At 38.0% G+C, this 20,065-nt stretch overlaps 1 protein-coding gene across 2 annotated transcripts in view; it reads right to left on the bottom strand.

Annotated features, from left to right (window-relative positions):
* Nucleotides 1-20,065, bottom strand: part of CCDC88C (coiled-coil and HOOK domain protein 88C) — a 106,390-nt gene that overhangs the window by 11,451 nt on the left and 74,874 nt on the right. For both annotated transcript variants that reach the window (XM_088145231.1, XM_015888880.3), the window contains 11 exons: nt 17,933-19,003; nt 16,935-17,062; nt 14,044-14,185; nt 12,607-12,753; nt 11,231-11,392; nt 10,217-10,494; nt 9,485-9,628; nt 7,114-7,300; nt 6,418-6,563; nt 4,010-4,099; nt 2,362-2,597 (listed from right to left, as the gene is read on the bottom strand). In XM_088145231.1, the coding sequence (XP_088001357.1) occupies nt 2,362-2,597; nt 4,010-4,099; nt 6,418-6,563; nt 7,114-7,300; nt 9,485-9,628; nt 10,217-10,494; nt 11,231-11,392; nt 12,607-12,753; nt 14,044-14,185; nt 16,935-17,062; nt 17,933-19,003 (2,731 nt within the window). The remainder of the gene's footprint in view (nt 1-2,361; nt 2,598-4,009; nt 4,100-6,417; nt 6,564-7,113; nt 7,301-9,484; nt 9,629-10,216; nt 10,495-11,230; nt 11,393-12,606; nt 12,754-14,043; nt 14,186-16,934; nt 17,063-17,932; nt 19,004-20,065) is intronic.

Genomic DNA, 20,065 nt, shown 5'->3' with positions numbered 1-20,065 from the left:
TTTTTACGTTGCGCTGCTAAACGTTATCACCCAGAGACCCCAGAAAAGAGAAAAAAAGTAACAGAAATAACTAAAATGTAATTTCAAACATCCAAGAAATCTGTTAACATGAAAAAGGACTAAGCATTTCTACAGCAATTTCTAAACCAGGTAAGGTTGACATCAGTTAGATAAGATCTATCTACAGCAGCTGCCTCTAGCACAGCCTTTTTCAGCTGGGGTTCCATGAGAGATTGTGACTGGAAAAAAACACACATCATTTGTACATTATTGTATCTACACTGTGCAATGCTAGCTGTAGATACAACAATTTTCATGCAGAGGGTCCCTGAGCCCTGAAAATTATTCCAAGGATTCCTCCAGGGTAAAAATGTTCAGAAAGGCTGCTCTAGTATTTATAATTAAACATACATTATAATTTCGTACATGTTACAAACACTTTCATGCATATTTATTTATTTACTCAATTTATATAGCTGCCCATCTCAGTTTTAAAACTCTAGCAGCTTACAATAAAACAAATAAAAACATAAAATATATAACATAAAACACAAATAAAAACACACAGCAGCTGGGCATGATCTAACCTATCATCCATGCAACCAGGAGATAAGCTCTAACCCATGGACAAGGCCCCAGGCTTGAACACAAAACCAAGTTTTCAAGGCCTTATGAAAGGCCAACAAGGACAGGGCCAAGCTAAGCTCAGGGAGAATGATATTCCAAAGGGTGGGTGCCATGACAGAAAAGGCTCTCCCTCTGGGCCCCACCAGCCAACAACCCCAGCTGATGATACCCGGAGCATGCCCTTCCTGCCAGATTGGTAACTTGCAAATTGCCTGTGCCACCACATTTTGTACCAGTTAAAGCTTCCAAATACTCTTCAAGGGCAGCCCCATGTAAAGTGCATGGGAATAGTTAATCCTTGCTTATCTGGGTATTGATGTTACAGCCACTATGTAGGACAGGCAGAAGATTAGCAGAGCGCATCCATGAACACCAGCTAACAGTCAAAAGACACAATGAAAACTCCTTAATCTCACAACACATGGACAGACTCAACCATAGTTTCAACTGGGAAACTCAGCATCTTAGACCAAGCTAAATCCAAAAATGCAAGGGAATTCCTGGAAGCTTGGTATTCAGACAAGCCAGCCATCCACAGGCACATAGAGATAAACAACATTTATCTATTTGCTCCCTCTGCTGTCACCAAATCAGATTACACTTTCAATGCAGAGAAATTATACAGGTCTACAAATAAACTTTGGGGAACTTTTTGGGTTTGTGGAAATGTCCTATAAAGTGAAAAATACCCCTCAATGCAATTAGAGACAGAGCTTATTAAGTAGAATGCACCTAAAAATCACAGTATGTAGCTGAAACCAACTAACGCTTGATAAACACGTAGAATTAGCATGTATATTGTGGCATATAACAATAGTACAATAGTTCAGCCACAGTTAAGTTATAAGAGCTCCACATGACTGTTATAATAAAAAGAAAATTATTATACAAGTCTAAGAACAGCAATACAATCTTAAAAGGACACCAAAAGAATACAGAAAACAACAAAATGGCAACAAAAACAACTTGGTAAATCTATGATGTCATAATAAAAATGAATCTTCAGAAAATTGAAGGCTCAGAAGAGCAACAATCACCATAGAAAAAGCCTTGTTTGTTGCTGAGAACTGTGATGCATTTTGTACTTAACTATAAAAAAATAAGTCTGCACTGCAAAAAAAGAAACAAACGTCTTTGTCCTTGTAAAAGAAGCACTTGCTTAATTTTCAGAATTAATTCCAGAGTGGCACACTTGGTCCTGAAGCTTGACAAGGAACACCATGCCAATAGATGCTTTCGATTTGCACAGGAACAAATTGGTGTCAACAATACTACCCTAAAAGTCCATATTTACTGAATGGATGAAGGGAAAGGGAAAATACCTTAAAGCCTATAGACACAATGTATTCTCTCTATATAACCTTACCTCATAAGGTGGACTATTTGGCTAGCTCTTTCACCTAGATATGTTTATGAAGATTCTCAGTCATCCAGGTGGAATTGTCTGGAGGTCAAGTCATGGCAACTGGACTTCTTTTCTCCAGACTCTTTCACCTAGGTTCCTAATCACATTTTGTTAAAATGTCCAAGAAAACATATTTTACCTGCTTTGTTTAAAATGTATGCATTTAATTTTTACTGATTTCCCATAATTTCAGCGCCAGATAGAAGGGATTATTAATTGTAGCTAGATTACAAACCCAACATTTTCTTAATTAATAAACCTTGTCAGCAAAGCTAATTCAAGATGGTGCTACAGAGCTAACTCCCTCTCCAATGAAACGCAACACCTACCTTTGACCATGGGTCCATTCTTATGCTCTTTGTCTTCCATGGAGCTGGAATCTATGGAGGTGTTTTCCAGACTCTTCTGCTTGGGCAGCTGTGATGGAGACGGTGAACCTGTTGTCTCCATGCTTTCCAACTGACACAGAGGGCTGTCTGCTGAAGATTTCAATCGTTCTCTTGTTGACTCTTTCTTTGGCTTCATGAATTTAACCAAGGCTCTAGCTCCTATCCAGTGGTTTTTCCTGTTATTGGAAATTTTTAACAATACAGCAAGCAGCAATATCTTTTTCTCTTACATTTTAAACAACGCAATACTTCACTCAATTTTCTCAATCTATAGAGCAAGGAAGTCAATAATCAGATTCAAAGATTTATGACCTAATAGAAGTGATAAAGATGTAGTATTTCTAAATTCTGTTGCTTATAAAGGCCCTTTTTGATTGTTAATGGGGTCATAAAATGAATGAGGTCACCATATAAAAGATCTATTTAAAATCTTTTTGGTAGAAAACTAGAAGTTTCTTATGACCCAATCTACTTAAAATTAACAAAAATATTTTACCAATTCTGAGCATAGTACAAACATACTGTAAGCAGTGCCCTGCTGGATTGGACCCCTGGCCCATCTAGTCCAGCCGTCTGTTCTCAGAGTGGCCAACCAACTGCACAAGGAAGCCCACTAGCCTCTCAGCAGATGGCCTTCAGAGACAGTCACGCTGCCATCAAGACCAACAGCCATTGATTCCCATATCTTCTGTGAATTGGTCCAACCCCTTTTTGAAGCCAGTCAAGCTGGTAGGCAGCACCACATTTTGTGGTAGCGAATCCCAAAGTTTAATTACACATTGTATATTTATTTTTTCCTTTTCCTCATCCTGATTCTTCCAGGATTCCATCGCGTTGGGTGACTTCTGATTTTAGTGAATGTTTGAAGTAAATTTAATATTTTTCTTCCACTGAAATTTCCACTGTAACAAGCAGGTTGGATCTTTTTGTGTGTTTGTGTGTGTGTGTAGTGGCAAGGTTGTAAAGCCAACAATACTGGAAAATGATTCATTATAGGATGGAACAAATTTTGAAAGTTGCAATCCCCCTGCAACCTGAGATTCTTCCTAAATTCCACTAAACCAGATATCCCTTCAAGATATACCGAATTAGCATTGAATATGTTAATGGTTGCAAGGATTTTATATGTCTTTTAACTAGAAAATATCTTTAATGCCCTCTTCAGAAGAATGGCTAACTAAATTGAATGAGTATGCCTCAATGTCTAGATTAATCTTGTATTTATAAAGTAAATCCAACATAGAATTTGATTCTAACTGGAAACCATTCTTATACAGGGAATTCTGCCACATTCAAAATTTGGGTTTTAGAAATCATATCTTAATTTGATGTATAATTTACAGAAATGATTTCATGTATTGTCTACAATCTATAATCTGGTTCTTGATTTGGAATAAACAGAAACCTAGAGCTAACTGAAGGCTTCCTCATTTTCTCACTTACACAAAGGGAAGAGCCAGGAGCACATGGAAAGTTTATTTATCTCAGCTTATTAAGTCAAAGTATGATGACTGAAATACAGCTTGTATCTTATGAATTGATTTGGATGTGATAATTAATAAGACATGTTTTCATATATACAACTTACTTTTTTGGAGCTGGATCATAAAACTTGTATTGATCCATTATTTTCTCTTCCAGTTTTTCTTTGTGCCTCCTTAAGGCATTTAATTTATCACTGTTAAAAAACCATACAATAGGAGAAAATCAGCAATTCACAGTTACTTACCGAGAAAGCAATACAATGGTAAAATTGAACTATCATACTTTTCCGGAAGAAAAAAAGTCGATATCCCTGATAGCGAGATGAAAAATCCTTCTCAGGCCATATCTAATTTAAAATCTAATTTAAACATATTTAAAGGTAGGTATGTTTAAATTAAATATTGCCTGAGAAGTATGCCTATAAGTAAGTGTTTGTGTGTGTATGTATAGTGGGGCAAAAAAGTATTTAGTCAGCCACCAATTGTGCAAGTTCTCCCACTTAAAAAGATGAGAGAGGCCTGTAATTTTCATCATAGGTATACCTCAACTATGAGAGACAAAATGAGAAAAAAAATCCAGAAAATCACATTGTCTGATTTTTAAAGAATTTATTTGCAAATCATGGTGGAAAATAAGTATTTGGTCACCTACAAACAAGCAAGATGTCTGGCTCTCACAGACCTGTAACTAGGCTCCTCTATCCTCCACTCGTCACCTGTAGTAATGGCACCTGTTTGACCTTGTTATCAGTATAAAAGACACCTGCCCACAACCTCAAACAGTCACACTCCAAACTCCACTATGGCCAAGACCAAAGAGCTGTCGAAGGACACCAGGGACAAAATTGTAGACCTGCACCAGGCTGGGAAGACTGAATCTGCAATAGGCAAGCAGCTTGGTGTGAAGAAATCAACTGTGGGAGCAATAATTAGAAAATGGAAGACATACAAGACCACTGATAATCTCCCTCGATCTGGGGCTCCATGCAAGATCTCACCCCATGGGGTCAAAACGATCACAAGAACGGTGAGCAAAAATCCCAGAACCACACGGGGGAACCTAGTGAATGACCTGCAGAGAGCTGGGACCAAAGTAACAAAGGCTACCATCAGTAACACACTATGCTGCCAGGGACTCAAATCCTGCAGTGCCAGACGTGTCCCCCTGCTTAAGCCAGTACATGTCCGGGCCCGTCTGAAGTTTGCTAGAGAGCATCTGGATGATCCAGAAGAGGATTGGGAGAATGTCATATGGTCAGATGAAACCAAAGTAGAACGTTTTGGTCTAAACTCAACTCGTTGTGTTTGGAGGAGAGAGAATGCTGAGTTGCATCCAAAGAACACCATACCTACTGTGAAGCATGGGGGTGGAAACATCATGCTTTGGGGCTGTTTTTCTGCAAAGGGACCAGGACGACTGATCCGTGTAAAGGGAAGAATGAATGGGGCCATGTATCGTGAGATTTTGAGTGAACACCTCCTTCCATCAGCAAGGGCACTGAAGATGAAACGTGGCTGGGTCTTTCAGCATGACAATGATCCCAAGCACACTGCCCGGGCAATGAAGGAGTGGCTTCGTAAGAAGCATTTCAAGGTCCTGGAGTGGCCTAGCCAGTCTCCAGATCTCAACCCCATGGAAAACCTTTGGAGGGAGTTGAAAGTCCGTGTTGCCCAGCGACAGCCCGAAAACTTCACTGCTCTAGAGGAGATCTGCATGGAGGAATGGGCCAAAATACCAGCAACAGTGTGTGAAAACCTTGTGAAGACTTACAGAAAACGCTTGACCTCTGTCATTGCCAACAAAGGATATATAACAAAGTATTGAGATGAACTTTTGATATTGACCAAATACTTATTTTCCACCATGATTTGCAAATAAATTCTTTACAAATCAGACAATGTGATTTTCTGGATTTTTTCCCCATTTTGTCTCTCATAGTTGAGGTATACCTATGATGAAAATTACAGGCCTCTCTCATCTTTTTAAGTGGGAGAACTTGCACAATTGGTGGCTGACTAAATACTTTTTTGCCCCACTGTATATGTGTGCGTATATCTGTCTACCTACCTACCACAAAGAAGTTGGTATCATTGCTTGCTGAGACAAAGTCTGACTTGTTGGTCAAGTATTACAGTACATTGTAATGTAACTGTCTGGACTATGGCAGAAATTATACATCAAAGCTCATATACTGTAGGACAGCACCTCACGTATTATTTGTGCTAGCAACAACAGGGATTGGGGGTAAACCTTCCATTTCTTAATTTAATGAGATGATCTTAATGAGTCCAGTTGCACCTATTTTCATACCCAACCATCAGACTAAATGTACACAATGAACTGTATACCTTAGGCTTAGCAAAATCATTCTGCAGTTGCGGAGAAAATTCCTGATTGCTTTTTGGCTGCCCTCAGTGATTTCTTTCAAAGTTTTCCTGCTCCCTCATCCCCATGATATAATATTAATCTCGTAGGTCCAAGATCAGTATGCAAAGGGATTGCTTCTCTTACATATATTGCTTTTGTTCCTCATGGTATTGTTCTTTATTCTCCATGTTCTGCTCCAGCAACATTTGATTCTGTTGGCTCAATAGCTGGATCTGACTGAGGAGATGATGATTCTCTTCTTCCAAGTTCCCTTTTAGTCGAGCAAGCAGCTATTTAACAGACATATCATGGATGAGTTTTCTTTGCACACATTTGTCCACATGTTGTGAAGCAACCAAGGCAAAGACTCTAATTTATGGAAAATCCCTGCTCAGTGACTAGTTCTCTGAACTCCAGTACCAGCCAGCCATAATACAACCACCAGCACTTAATACACACAAATATAATTATATGCCACTGACAATACTGAGCATAATTAGACATAATCAATACTAAATATAGTCAGGGAGAGTTTTAAGAGATATTATGGAGTTGAATGTTTATCCTTCTCTTTTGCTAGCCTAGAAAAAGTAATAAAAACAATTCTAGGAAGGGAGAAATGGAGGCTTAGAAAGATTTTGCCTCCTACTGTCACCTAGCTTTAAACATCTCTTCCTCCCACAATTCAATTTTTTTAGGATTTAACATGAATTCCAATCCTAACCCATGGATTTTGCCTTGACAGTTCCAGCAAATTATGGATGCTATGTCTACTGACCTGCAGAGATGTTTTCCTGAGCCTGTAATAATTTTTGGATTTTCATAACCTATAGAACTCACCTCACAATGGTTGTCCAGTTTGGTTAAGGTGATATCCATAGTTTGGTGCTGTTCCTTCAGCTCATCATAACGAGCTTGCCAACGGTTCAGTTCTAGCTGAGAATTATTCAAGGATGTTTTCAGCTCCTTAGTGTGAATATGAAGCCCTTCATACTCAGCTTTCAGTTTGGTGTGTGAGATATTCATCCTCAAATAGAAAAGCAAAACACCCCCATTCAAATGCAGAACAGCACTATTAATTCTGGTACTTCTGTAGGATTTAAATCTTAGTAAGCTCAAGAACTAAAACTGGTTTAATTCATTGTTTTTTAAATTTACTAGACAGATATATTTGTATTCCAAAAACTTGAATATCCTATTACATTTCTTAATATCTGTGAGGGTGCTTTGCCTTCCTAGGACTAGACATACCACAGCGTAGCAAATCTGTACAAAATGCTTTATTGCAACACATACCTTCCCCAACAACAGACTATTGCTCTCCACCCATCTAGGACTTGTAAGGTAATGTGGCCATGTAAATATCTCTTTAATACTCAGTCCTTTAATACTTAGTTCCAGCAAAAGTCTGTAAGCCTGAAAAGTGAAATACAACCTTTGCCTCCTTCCGAATGTTCTTATTTGAGTTGGGATGAGGTGCTGCTTCAGTGTGGTTGTTCTTCTAATTGCTACTGAGCTCCTGGCAAAGCTCCAAGCAGGACTCCCACCAGGATATCCTGCTCACTGTAGCTTGTGAACCTGGCAGTTGAATAATAGTCCTCTTGCCTGTTTGTAATAGCTGCCTTTCTTCAGATGTTGCCTCTGCTTCCCCACCTGTATGCCGTTTGCTGATGCCCTTTCTTCTACACACACACCTCCGCTCTGTTGTAGCATTTGCTTTTCTAAGCTAAGAGCCTGGGTGGGGATGAGGCTTCCTCTGGACATCAGCATATTCTTGAAAATGCCAGGGTGCAACTCAATTATCACAGGCAGCCGAAACGCCGGCTCGGATGCTTGTGAGTAAAGTTCTGAATGAATGTATGAGGGAAATGGGGTGAGAAGCATTTCTGCCTGGCTGCAGCTACTTTTCCCAACTTCACTCCCTCACAATATCCTATTCTATTTCTTAATATTATAATTATATTAATGTTAAAATTATTGTATAATTATATGATATCCTATTCTATTTCTTAATATTAAAGGAAATTAATATGAAAGGGTGACAAAATTCTGTGGTAAGACTTGTTATGGCTAAGCATCCTTTGTTTTAGCAGAATAGGTTCCACAATTATATGTTGTCTTATTGAGAAATATTATTTTGTTGTTTGAGGATTTAAAAATAAATATTATACTAACCCGTGATTTAAGAGATGTTATGGGGGAGGGGGTGTCTGTTACTCCAAAATCTCTGTTAAATCCAAATTTGTCATTTGTATCAAGTTACACATTGATGTAAATTTTGCAATGACATTAAGTTGTGTAATGAGATCATTACCCAAAAGCATCAGTATTCCAATGAGGTAAATTGTCAGAAACAATTAAAATGTAACTCAATTAGCCAAATAAGTTGGATACAACCAACTTAATCCATTATTTGAGGGACAATGTCTGGATGCAAATTTGCATCCTTAATCCAGTAAAATGTGTTTTATTGTACTGGGATTCTATTATGCCAGTCTTATTATATGAAATGTCTGTAATTCTTCAGTCCCACAGTATTTTAATATTGCTCAGAACTTTCCTAATTTCTATTTGTGATTGGAGGAAAGTTCCAGGAGCCAAAGTAACAAGGTTCAGGGCAAGCATTAATATTTTCATCCATGTAAAAGAAAATAAATCCCTTTATCTAGATTTTTTAAAATATAATTTACCCCAACATAAATTTTTATTTATTGAACTTAGTGCCTTTCATGCATAGTGACTTACAGGAATGAAAAATGCAAATGATAAAACATAATAGAACCACTGCAATTAAAATCCACACAAAATTAAATTCAGTATTATTAAAACCAAGATCAATTCAACTAACTATTAAAAGTTTGGTAAAAGAGATGGGGTTTTGCCATTTTCAAAGGAATTGGAGTGTTCAGGTGAGCATTCCACAATCTAAGGGCAACCTGGCAGAAGGCCCTCTCCAACAACTTTGGTGAGCAGATTTGTACCGGAATTCAAGACTTTTTAGAACTACACAGTTAATGAATTAATAAAGTAACATTCTCCTCCATATTGTAAGCAACAGATATTGTAAGCAAGTGTGGCACTGTAGCATAAATGTTAAGGACGTTCAACCAAATAGGCAGCCATTTGTATACATTTCTAAGAATGACATGGATCAATGAAATTCTTCCATGAATATGTATTAGCAGCCTACATCATTTCTGAAAATAGATACCTTTCTAGTTCTTCTCTAAGCTTCTGGTTCTCTGCAGCCACTATTGTGCTTGTTCTCTTCTCCTGTTGTAGAACATCTTTTTCTGTCTTTAAAATCATCTCCATCTCTTCCAGTTTTGTTTTATGTTCTATCAAACTGCTGTATCTGTATAAAAACAAATATATATCTGCAATTTTGCCTTAAAATATTGCCACAATCAGTACAGAAAGCTGAAACAAGATTTTTCTTTAACAATAAATTTTGTTCTTTTATACCTAATACAAATTTCACCCAAAGCTAAGAATTTCTAAGCATGTTTCATTTGTTCCCATTCAAATCAACAGAACACCAACTGTTTAATTTTGCCTGTACTAGGTATATGTAGTTCAGATATATTTAGGTATATAAATGATACACATTCTGAGGTGTGTATGAAATTTTCAAACCAATCCAATTTAACAAAAGAGGGCACAATACCAAATACTTTATTAAAATACCTTTTCATCCATTTCAAAACAAGCTGTTTTGAATGGATATGATGGTTCTGTTGATAACTTTGTCCAAAAGATAAGGATTTTTAAAATTATATTTATTACACTTAAGAACTTATGCTTTAGGGATATCATTTGAACATCGCTGGCTATAATGCTAACAAAAACCAGATTTTTAATTTTACCACATGGTAAGCTTCTTTCCACCTCCTGTTGTTATTAGCTGGAGACAAATTTCTGCTGTGAAGTAAAATCCCTGTACCTTTCTCCTAGATCTCTGTGCTCCAAGTCAAGATTTTTGTGCAAGGCTTTGAGGTTGCTGTGCTGTTCTATTAGCGTTTCATATTCCGTAGACTGCCGTTCGTGCAGTAACACAAGGTGTTCATGATCTTGAAGAAGGGATTCATACTCTGCTTTGAGTTGTTCTTTCTGTTTCAGCAGGTTGTCATATTCATTCTCCTTGGCCAGCTGCTGATTCTGGAGTAATGTATTCTGGGCCATCAAGGATGTACTCTGGGAATTTAGGGTTGAATTCTCCACCTAAAGTTTCTCAAAGAAAATGACAAATCTACTATTACAAAGGGATCAATCCAGTCCTGCAGTTGCTTGCTAAAACATATGTTTATTGCTCCTCTTTCCTACCGTAACTCTCTCTGCTCTACTCCTTTAAGAATCTCCTCATCACAACTGGCTTATTTCCAGGATTAACTACATAGGTATGAAATTAAATCAGAGCACCTACAAGATCCATTTAGTAAAAGATAATTTTAAATACAAAATGTTTTTTTCTTTTTTTTATCCATTTTTTCCTTATTTCTTTTTGCCTTGTCTTAGTATTTTTATATATTAGAACAAAGCAAAATAAAGTGTTTTAACAAATCAAATCCAAACATTTTCCAATTTTCTCAAGAAGTAGGCTACTCAATTCATTGCTTTGCAGGTTGGGAAAGAAAGATACACCGAGATGACACTGAAAGTAATTTGAATCAAAGCTAGAAAGTGGCTATTTTGTGCTTCTTCTAAAATAAACTAAAACAAATTACAAGTAGTCCCCAGTTTAAGAATCAGTTCTGTTCCCAAGGTCTGTCCTTAAGTTGAATTTGTATGTAAGCTAGAACAGTATTATCGTTTAATACTGTGTAAGTAGTATTTAATCATTGTGTATTTACCTCAAATTTTGCTACAATAGTTCTGCTCTTAACTATGGGTCTTCCTTAACTGGGGGTTCTTAACCTGGGGACTACCTAAGACAGAACTGGCTAGGAATTCTCCTGACCTGGAGCTTAGCTGTTTGTGTTTGCATTGTAGTGTTATGCTCTTGAAGGAAAGCATTTTGCTTTTGTAGTGTCAGGATCTGATTGCTGAAGGAGCCATTCTGCACTTCCAAATGTCCTAGCTGCTCCTTAAGAAGCTGTGTCTCTGTATGCAAGGCAGCATTCTGAGGAAAAACATAATTGACAAGGCAGGAGAAAAAAAATGCTCACATATTCTGAGATCAACTGTTATATAAAGGGAGTCTTCATCAGCGGAGGGCAAGAAGTACCTGCAGTACCTACTTTTCCTATAACTAGAAAGAACATTTGGCTGCAACAGCTAATTGTTCTAAGATTGCAGAGCAAGAGAAAACTCTTGCCTCTGCCACTAGTGAGGGACCAAAAAGTCACAGGGATGGCACACCGGTCTCAGGAAGTTCAATTTAGCAAAGAAGAAACCAACCTGGTTCCATCCATCAGCCAGTGAGAATGCACCTATTTCATTTGCCTTTATCTGCTTCCTTATCTTTTTTTTTCCTTTTTGTGAAATTACAATGGAAGATTGTGAGCTAGGAAATGTCTTTTTAATATCTGTATATTCCTTAGAAGATACGAGGTGATTTATAAATGATGGCAGTTCCCAGCCTCAGTCCAACTTCTCTCTGAATTCTGCCTCAAGATCTGAAAATGACCTAAGTTTTGCTCTACATCCAGCACGGGGGGGTGGGGGGGGCTAGACTTATCTGTTATGTTTGTGCCAGAGAGCATCTCTCCCTCAGTGGCTTTTGAACTGTGCCTGCCATCCACACAAGAGGATGGTGTTGGGAATGCCTGTGTTCTACTGGCTGACAAGGCAACTGCATTCACAATGGCCATATTCCTGTTTTTAGGTAAAGTTACAGTGAGGTTGTACTGGACTGTCCATTTCCCTTTTTGAACAAACTGTTCCCCATAAAAATGCTCCAGCAGCCTCTGCAAAGTTCTTGTCAATCCAGTCATTATGAATAAAAGGCCACCACATCAAAGGAAGAAAGGCCTTCTCTGCCCTTTTCATTTAGGCAACTCCACTGATTTAGGCAACTCCAACTTAAAGAAAAGTTAAACATATAGAACAGGGAAAGCTACAAGCATAAAGACAATAAGGAAAATAATTTTAAGAATTATTCACAGGGGATGCTCCATGTATTATATAATATGCTTATGAAGAGAAACCATACAAATAAATGCATATTTATTGCAGTTTAGCACAGAATGTGTTCAGAACCACAGATGTATGGAGTAGGCAAATACCACTCAATCAGCTCACAGACATGTTCAAATATAACCCAATAACGAATTAAAATGTGTGAACTGTTTGTAACCTAAAATGGAAATAAGCAAACACAGCTAAGCATCTTACATTCCTTTCTAATTCTATAGCTCTGTCCTTCACTTTGAGAAGCTGCACTGTTGCTTCCTTCTGACAATTTTCCAATGGTTGATTCAACTTCTGCATAAAAGTTCCCTCTTCTTGCTTCTGCTTGAGACATGCAAAGTCCTTCCTCATCTGTAAATGTAGGCAAAAGTTGTAACATATGCAATATTTACTTGAAAAGAAGATGAGCCAGAATTTAAGATAATCTTCCCACAAAAGCAGAATTAGATAGAAAAAAAAATTACAAATACAGATCAAAATCCTACATTGTCAACTATGTTTATCAACTTCCACTGAATTGAATTCTGGAGATTTCCTCTCCAAAAGAAATGCATGCATGTCACCCAGTTGTGCAGGTGTACATGTGTTATTACACACACACACATCAACCAGAGGCCACAGCCAAAACTAGGGAAGTCCAGAAAAAAATGTAGTACTAATTGAAATCATGACTACAGATTAAAATTCTCAGCAAATAAAACAAGGGACCTGCATTGATAAAATTGATCTCCTATCTACATATACATACACAAACCATATTTTCATGCACAAATTATTGCCTCACTCACAAAGAGTCTATAAAAATCTGAGCTTAGTAAGCATAAGTCTTTAATGGTTATTGCTGCCAAGCAAGTATGCCTAGACAACTGTGGTACTGAGCATGGATTTGTTTAGATCAGTTTACTCTGGGTAAGCTGGGGTAGAAACTGGAAAAGTGATTTTTGGTATACTGAACTGCAACCTCTATGCATATTTACTCTGTAGCTAAATCCCAATGAGTTTGATAGTTTTTATTTTTCAGGTAAGAATCTATAAAATGTTAGTTCTGTTCTATTCATGTGCTAGTCATATTTTCTTTTCTTTTCCCTCCACATATAGAGGAGATTAAATGTCTATAACGAAGAACCTCTCCACTATGGATGAATGGATTACCAGAATCTTCTACTAAGGATTCTGTTTTTTTAATTCATGGGCAGAGTCTCCATGGATAGAAAAAGCTGTCCATTACAGACCTTCACTTTCTGCATGTGGAAGGCAATAAGAGAGCATCTCCATCCACCCTGAAGCAATGCTAGCAGTTCTTCCTGCTTTCTGACACTTGTTTTCATTATTTGCACCTCCTCACCATTCCTTCACTTTGAAATGTGTCTTCCTCTATTCTCAGTAAATGTAAGATGATCCCCTCTCTAAATTACAGGTAAGAATTTAGAAGAAATCCTTTTTAGGTAAATATCATGAAATACAACCATACTGAATGCAGAATTAAGCCATAAATGAAAACCAGAGACCTTCATCAATAGATCAGAAAACACAGGATCAAAACCACTCATTTAAATCAGGCTGAAGAACCTCTGTTATATCAAGGTCTGCATTATTTCATGCTTACTAGTATTGAGCATTGTTTCTGAGTTTCTGTCTTACCATGTTCAGTTCATTCTGTAACTGTTGATTTAAGTTAACGAACTCTTGCAGTTTGGCCTCCAATGCAACAATCTTCTCTTCTTTATTAGCTAGTGTTGTCTTTAAAATACATTCAGTTTGGCTTTTCAAGATTTTATATTTCCTGAAAAATATGAAGGACCACATGTCAGTAATTGAAAATACAAGAAAGTACAAAGGCCATGCTTTACAAATATTAGCCCACTGCCCAAGATTTACTTCATATCATTATTCTATTTTCTCATCTGCAAAAATCAATGAATAGTACAATGCACAGAATTGCAAGCATTAGATTAGGGGTAAAGATCATCCCATGTAAAGGGGGTTACACTAGAGGAAAGCCAGGAGAAGTACTGTCATCTCTGACAGTGATGATGGCCTGTGGGCTCAAAAATCCCTAAGTGCAACTTCCAATATACCTACCATGGTTGCCATAGGATTAGAATTTTTAACTGATACAAGGGGAAAGTAATAAGTAATACACGTGTTTGGCTAATGTGACTGTAATTGATGTACACATTAATTAAACTTAAATTCATTTTTGTCCTGGTCCCTCTTGCTTTTATTCTGCTTGTTGGAATATGGTATCTGGACCACCACCACAAGCTAAATGTAATCCTCAACCCAAATAGCTTGCACGCTCCTCCAGGCCGGTGATTAGAAGAGGCAGTGCTTCTACAGAAACTTATTCGCTATCTAAGGCAGTGTGGTCCAAACTTGGCCACTTTAAGATGAGTGGACGTCAACTCCCAGAATTCCCCAGCCAGCATGTCCACTCATCTTAAAGTGGCCAGGTTTGGACCACACTGATCTAAAGGAAATCTTTCCAAGTATCATACACCTAAATCTAGGCAAAGTGGTTTCAGTAATAAGTAAAAAAAGAAGCCTTGGAAGGAAAATTATTTTAACTTCCAAGAAGCCACAATTTAACCTTTAATACATGAGTTGCATTAAAGGTTAAATTGTGGCTTCTTGGAAATTGGACCTAACAGAAGCAGAAGAGATTAAGAAGAGGTGGCAAGAATACACAGAAGAACTATACAAGAAAGATCTTAATGTCCCTGATGTCCACCCTGGTGTGATCACTGACCTTGAGCCAGACATCCTAGAGAGTGAAGTCAAGTGGGCCTTAGGAAGCATTGCTAACAACAAAGCTAGTGGAGATGACAGTATTCCAGCTGAGTTATTTAAAATACTAAAAGATGATGGTGTTAAAGTGCTGCACTCAATATGCCAGCAAGTTTGGAAAACGCAAAAGTGGCCACGGGATTGGAAAAGGTCAGTTTATGTTCCAATTCCAAAGAAGGGCAATGCCAAAGAATGCTCAAACTATCGCACAATTGCACTCATTTCACATGCTAGCAAGGTTATGCTCAAAATCCTACAAGCTAGGCTTCAGCAATACATGAACCGAGAACTACCGGATGTACAAGCTGGGTTTCGAAGAGGCAGAGGAACTAGAGATCAAATCACCAACATTCACTGGATCATGGAGAAAGCACAAGAGTTCCAGAAAAATATCTACTTCTGCTTCATTGACTATGCAAAAGCCTTTGATTGTGTGGATCACAACAAACTGTGGCAAGTTCTTAAAGAGATGGGAGTACCAGACCACCTTACCTGTCTCCTGAGAAATCTGTATGCGGGCCAAGAAGCAACAGTTAGAACCGGTCATGGAACAACCGATTGGTTCAAAATAGGGAAAGGTGTACGACAAGGCTGTATACTGTCACCCTGCTTATTTAACCTATATGCAGAGTACATCATGAGAAATGCCAGGCTGGAAGAATCACAAGCCGGAATTAAGATTGCAGGGAGAATCATCAACAACCTCAGATATGCAGACGATACCAACCTCATGGCAGAAAGTGAAGAAGAACTAAAGAGCCTCTTGATGAGGGTGAAAGAGGAGAGTGCAAAAGCTGGCTTGAAACTCAACATTAAAAAAACTAAGATCATGGCATCTGGACCCATCAATTCCTGGCAAATAGAAGGGGTAGAAATGGAAGCAGTAACAGACTTCATTTATTTGGGCTCCAAGATCACCGCAGACGGAGACTGCAGCCATGAAATTAAAAGACGCTTGCTCCTTGGGAGGAAAGCTATGGCAAGCCTAGATAGCATATTAAAAAGCAGAGACATCACCTTGCCGACAAAGATCCGCATAGTCAAAGCTATGGTTTTTCCAGTAGTAATGTATGGCTGTGAGAGCTGGACCATAAAGAAGGCTGAGCGCCGAAGAATTGATGCCTTTGAACTGTGGTGCTGGAGAAGACTCTTAAGAGTCCCCTGGACTGCTAGGAGGTCAAACCAGTCAATCTTAAAGGAAATCAACTCTGACTGCTCATTGGAAGGATTGATAATGAAGCTCAAGCTCAGATACTTTGGTCACCTAATGCGAAGAGAGGACTCTTTGGAAAAGACCCTGATGCTGGGAAAGATTGAAGGCAAAAGGAGAAGAGGACGGCAGAGGATGAGATGGTTAGATAGCATCACTGAAGCAATGAGCATGAAACTGAGCAAACTCAGGAAGGCAGTGAAGGACAGGAAGGCCTGGCGCAATATGGTTCATGGGGTCACGAAGAGTCGGACACGACTTAACGACTAAACAACAACAACAACATGAGTTGCAAAATGTCCCTGCATGCTCTTCAACTGGCAGTTTTGTTGCCAATTGTGGGCCATTTGTGTAAATGAGAAAGCTATCTGCTTAACACATCTAGATTAGATTAGACTTTCTTCCAACTACATAACAAATATAACCTCCAATGGCAAGGAAACTGAAGCCTAGAGGAGACAGAAAGGAACAGAAGTTAAGACAAAAGTGCAGAAAACCCTTCCAGGCTCTCATCAGAAACAAGCTATCTTCTCACTTGTCACTGTTGCCATTATCATCCTGCAGAAGCAGCTCCTTATTTAATCCCATCTTCTCTAGTTCTTGGTCCAATTTATCCATCTCGCTAAATAACTTCTGGCTCTTTAACTTCTCAAGAACCAAATCCTGCAAACAGGAACAGTGATAGCAAAAACAAAACAATAATTTCCAAGAATGTTAGGAAAAAATTGTACAGACAACATGTACACAATTTTACAGTGAAGTAACAAAAACCAAATAAAGAAAATGTGTTAATCAAGGTTTTACAGATGTAGCTGCATTCTCATGAAATCTTCCTGTTTCCAGGAAGATGGTTATTAGGTGCACAATGGCTTTAATCAAACATCTATAGCTATCTGATACCCTCTAAATCTCTTGGACGTCACTTCTCATGAACAGTGAGGGGCTAGAGCAGTTGTAGCCCAACATACCTGAAGAGCAATAAATATCTTTGAACTCAACCTTCTATATTTGGATGATCATCTCTCAACTTTTATACAACACCTATGCTTTTTCCCTAAAATAAAGCAGCTACTTTGTGGTGAGCAATGATTAAATGAGGAAGTCTACTGTAATTTCTCATTTCATTCAAATAAAGGGAAGCATTATCATCAGTCATGGAACATCTGAGTATATTAAAATTAACTTGACTGTACAAAGTAATAATCTGCCCTATCCGAAATTCCCATAGCTCATACAAATATTGATTTATTGATTATGTGCCATCATACAAAGAGGCTCCATGAATTTGCAAAAGACTTGTACATACTATATCATAATAAACTTGAACTGAACTTTAATGTTAAATAAATCGGTGCCTTTAGTCAGCAATTAGCTCCCATGGACTATACAATCAATGACCGCAAGACACAGAAAATATACTTGCCACCTACAATTCATCCTATCTCTTGAGGCTGCAAGTTATAAAGCTTTTAATTGCCACATCCTGTTTTCCTAATTCCTCATCTGGATGGTAGGCAGTAAAATTATGCTTACCTCTCGCAGTGTAGCTAGTGTTCTCTTATCAATCGTAACTTGCTTCTGGAGATCTTTATTGTTCTTTTCAAATTCCTTCATTTTATTTGATGAATCTCTGACTCTAGCAAGTTCTCTTTCTAAAATTTTGTACTCCTTCTCAATTGCTGCTAATTTTATAGTATTCTCATCCAAATTAGCATCTTTTAGCTCTACTTGCTGCCACAGTCTCTTTGTCTCTTTTTCCAGCATCTTTTTGTCTTTATCCAACTGGAACACTTCTTGCTCCAACAATTTCTTCTCATTTTCCAACCATTCCACCTGCTTATTTGAGATCCTCAATTCCTCTAATTTTCTCTGAAGACTTTGATTGTCATCTTCAACACCCTGGAGTTCTTTTTCCAACTGTTGAACTTTTTTATTGCTACTTTCTAGAATTTGCTGCAGTCTTTGATTCTCTGCATTCATACTCTGGTAACTAAGCTCCAACCTTTCTGATTTCTTGAGCAGAACCTTCAGCACAACTATGTTTTCTTTAAGTTCCTCCTTTTCCTTTTCTAGCTCTTTATTTTCTGCCTCTATCTGGGCTAATTTTGTACTGGTGAATCTCATAGTCTCTATGATTTGCTTGAGCTCTGCATTTTCTTCATCTAGCTGTTTATTGTCCTTTTCTAAATTTTCCAGCTGGACAGAAACATTGTGCAAAATATCTAGAGACTTTTTCAGCTTCCTGTTCTCTACTTCCAGATCCTTGTTTTCTTGTTCAAGTTTTTCTACTATCTCAGTGGTAATTTTCATGGTTGTAACTTTTCTGGCAAGCTGCTCATTCTCCCTCTCCAGCCGATGAAGCTCTTTGTCCATTTCTTCTACTTTTTCTACTTTTTCTTTAACTTGCTCAAAATCTTTTTGCAACTGCTTCTTCTCAAATTCAAGCTTACTGAGCTTGCTATTGCTTTCAGTAACTGTCTCATGAAGTATTTTGTTTTCTATTTCAACGTTTTTCACTTTGGCCTCAGTACTGACTTGAGATCTATGTCTTAGAGACAAAACCACTTGATTCAGATGGTCAGTTTCTTTTTCTAGGTCTTTTATCTACATTCAGAACAAAAACAAGATAATCCTTTATATACCAGAAATGTACTCTTGCAGATTTCATATTAGATAAAAGAAAATTTGGATTCATCAAATGAAATATAGATTGTTTTAAACTACATTACAGCAAAATGTTTATCAGGAAAAAAAAGCTGTTGTTGGATTAATACTTTGTGTTTTGTTTTAATTATTCTCCTAACACTATGAGCCACATGATGCTTCTATGACACAAAGGCTAGAGGAATGGCTGAAGGCATTATGGGGTTGCTAACATCAAGGATCAGAAGTGTCAGGATGCATACTCAATCCAAAATTCAAGCTCAAGAGAAAAAGATGGTCCAATTAAACAACCAAACATTATTTCAAACAGATAAATCCATCAAATGATATTCCAGAAGGCATGCCTATTTAAGTCAGGTATGCGAGGAAGCAATTTTTGGCACTTCTGAGTCAAAGTATGAACTGAGCTGTTTTGACTGTTTTTTCTATCCACATATAGTTATACCAGATAATATCTAACAAAGCACAGTAACCTCAGCATGCGTCAGTATACTGGGCATTGCATGTAACTCCTAGTGGGCGGGATGCAAGCAATATATCTTTGTTTGTAAGGGAGACTTGCACAGACTAATGAGAGCATCTTTGGGATAAAAGTGGGCTTTGCTGTACTTATGGCCAGTGGTGTCCACCAGGGAGCAGGGTGTCAAAACAGGTAAGATGGTGGTCCCAGCAATGTGACTGAAGCCACATATATTGTATGTGTGTGGAGGTCACACATACGTTCAAAGAGGCAGGGTTTCTATTACACTGCTATGACCATCATTTTGCCTGTTTTGCCCCTACACCTGGCAGATGCTACTGCTTTTGGCCATACTGGCTAAATATATGAAAACTAACCAGCACTGTCCTTACTATTAGCAGGGAATACTCTCTGTTGCATGGGTACAACTAAGATTGGAAATGTAGTCTATACCTTCTCTATTTACTAACCAATGTAATTGGAAAGCCTCAGTTGACTAAAGCAGAGGCCCATCTGATGAGGACCATGGCATATGGAAGAGT

This window comes from Python bivittatus, unplaced genomic scaffold (genome assembly GCF_059951505.1).
Source record: "Python bivittatus isolate LINGU-HERP-01145 unplaced genomic scaffold, Pbiv_v1 ctg000480_np1212, whole genome shotgun sequence".
Lineage (NCBI taxonomy): Eukaryota > Metazoa > Chordata > Lepidosauria > Squamata > Pythonidae > Python > Python bivittatus.
The sequence above is the reverse complement of the archived record's forward strand: the minus strand, read 5'-3'. Positions and strand labels throughout refer to the sequence as shown.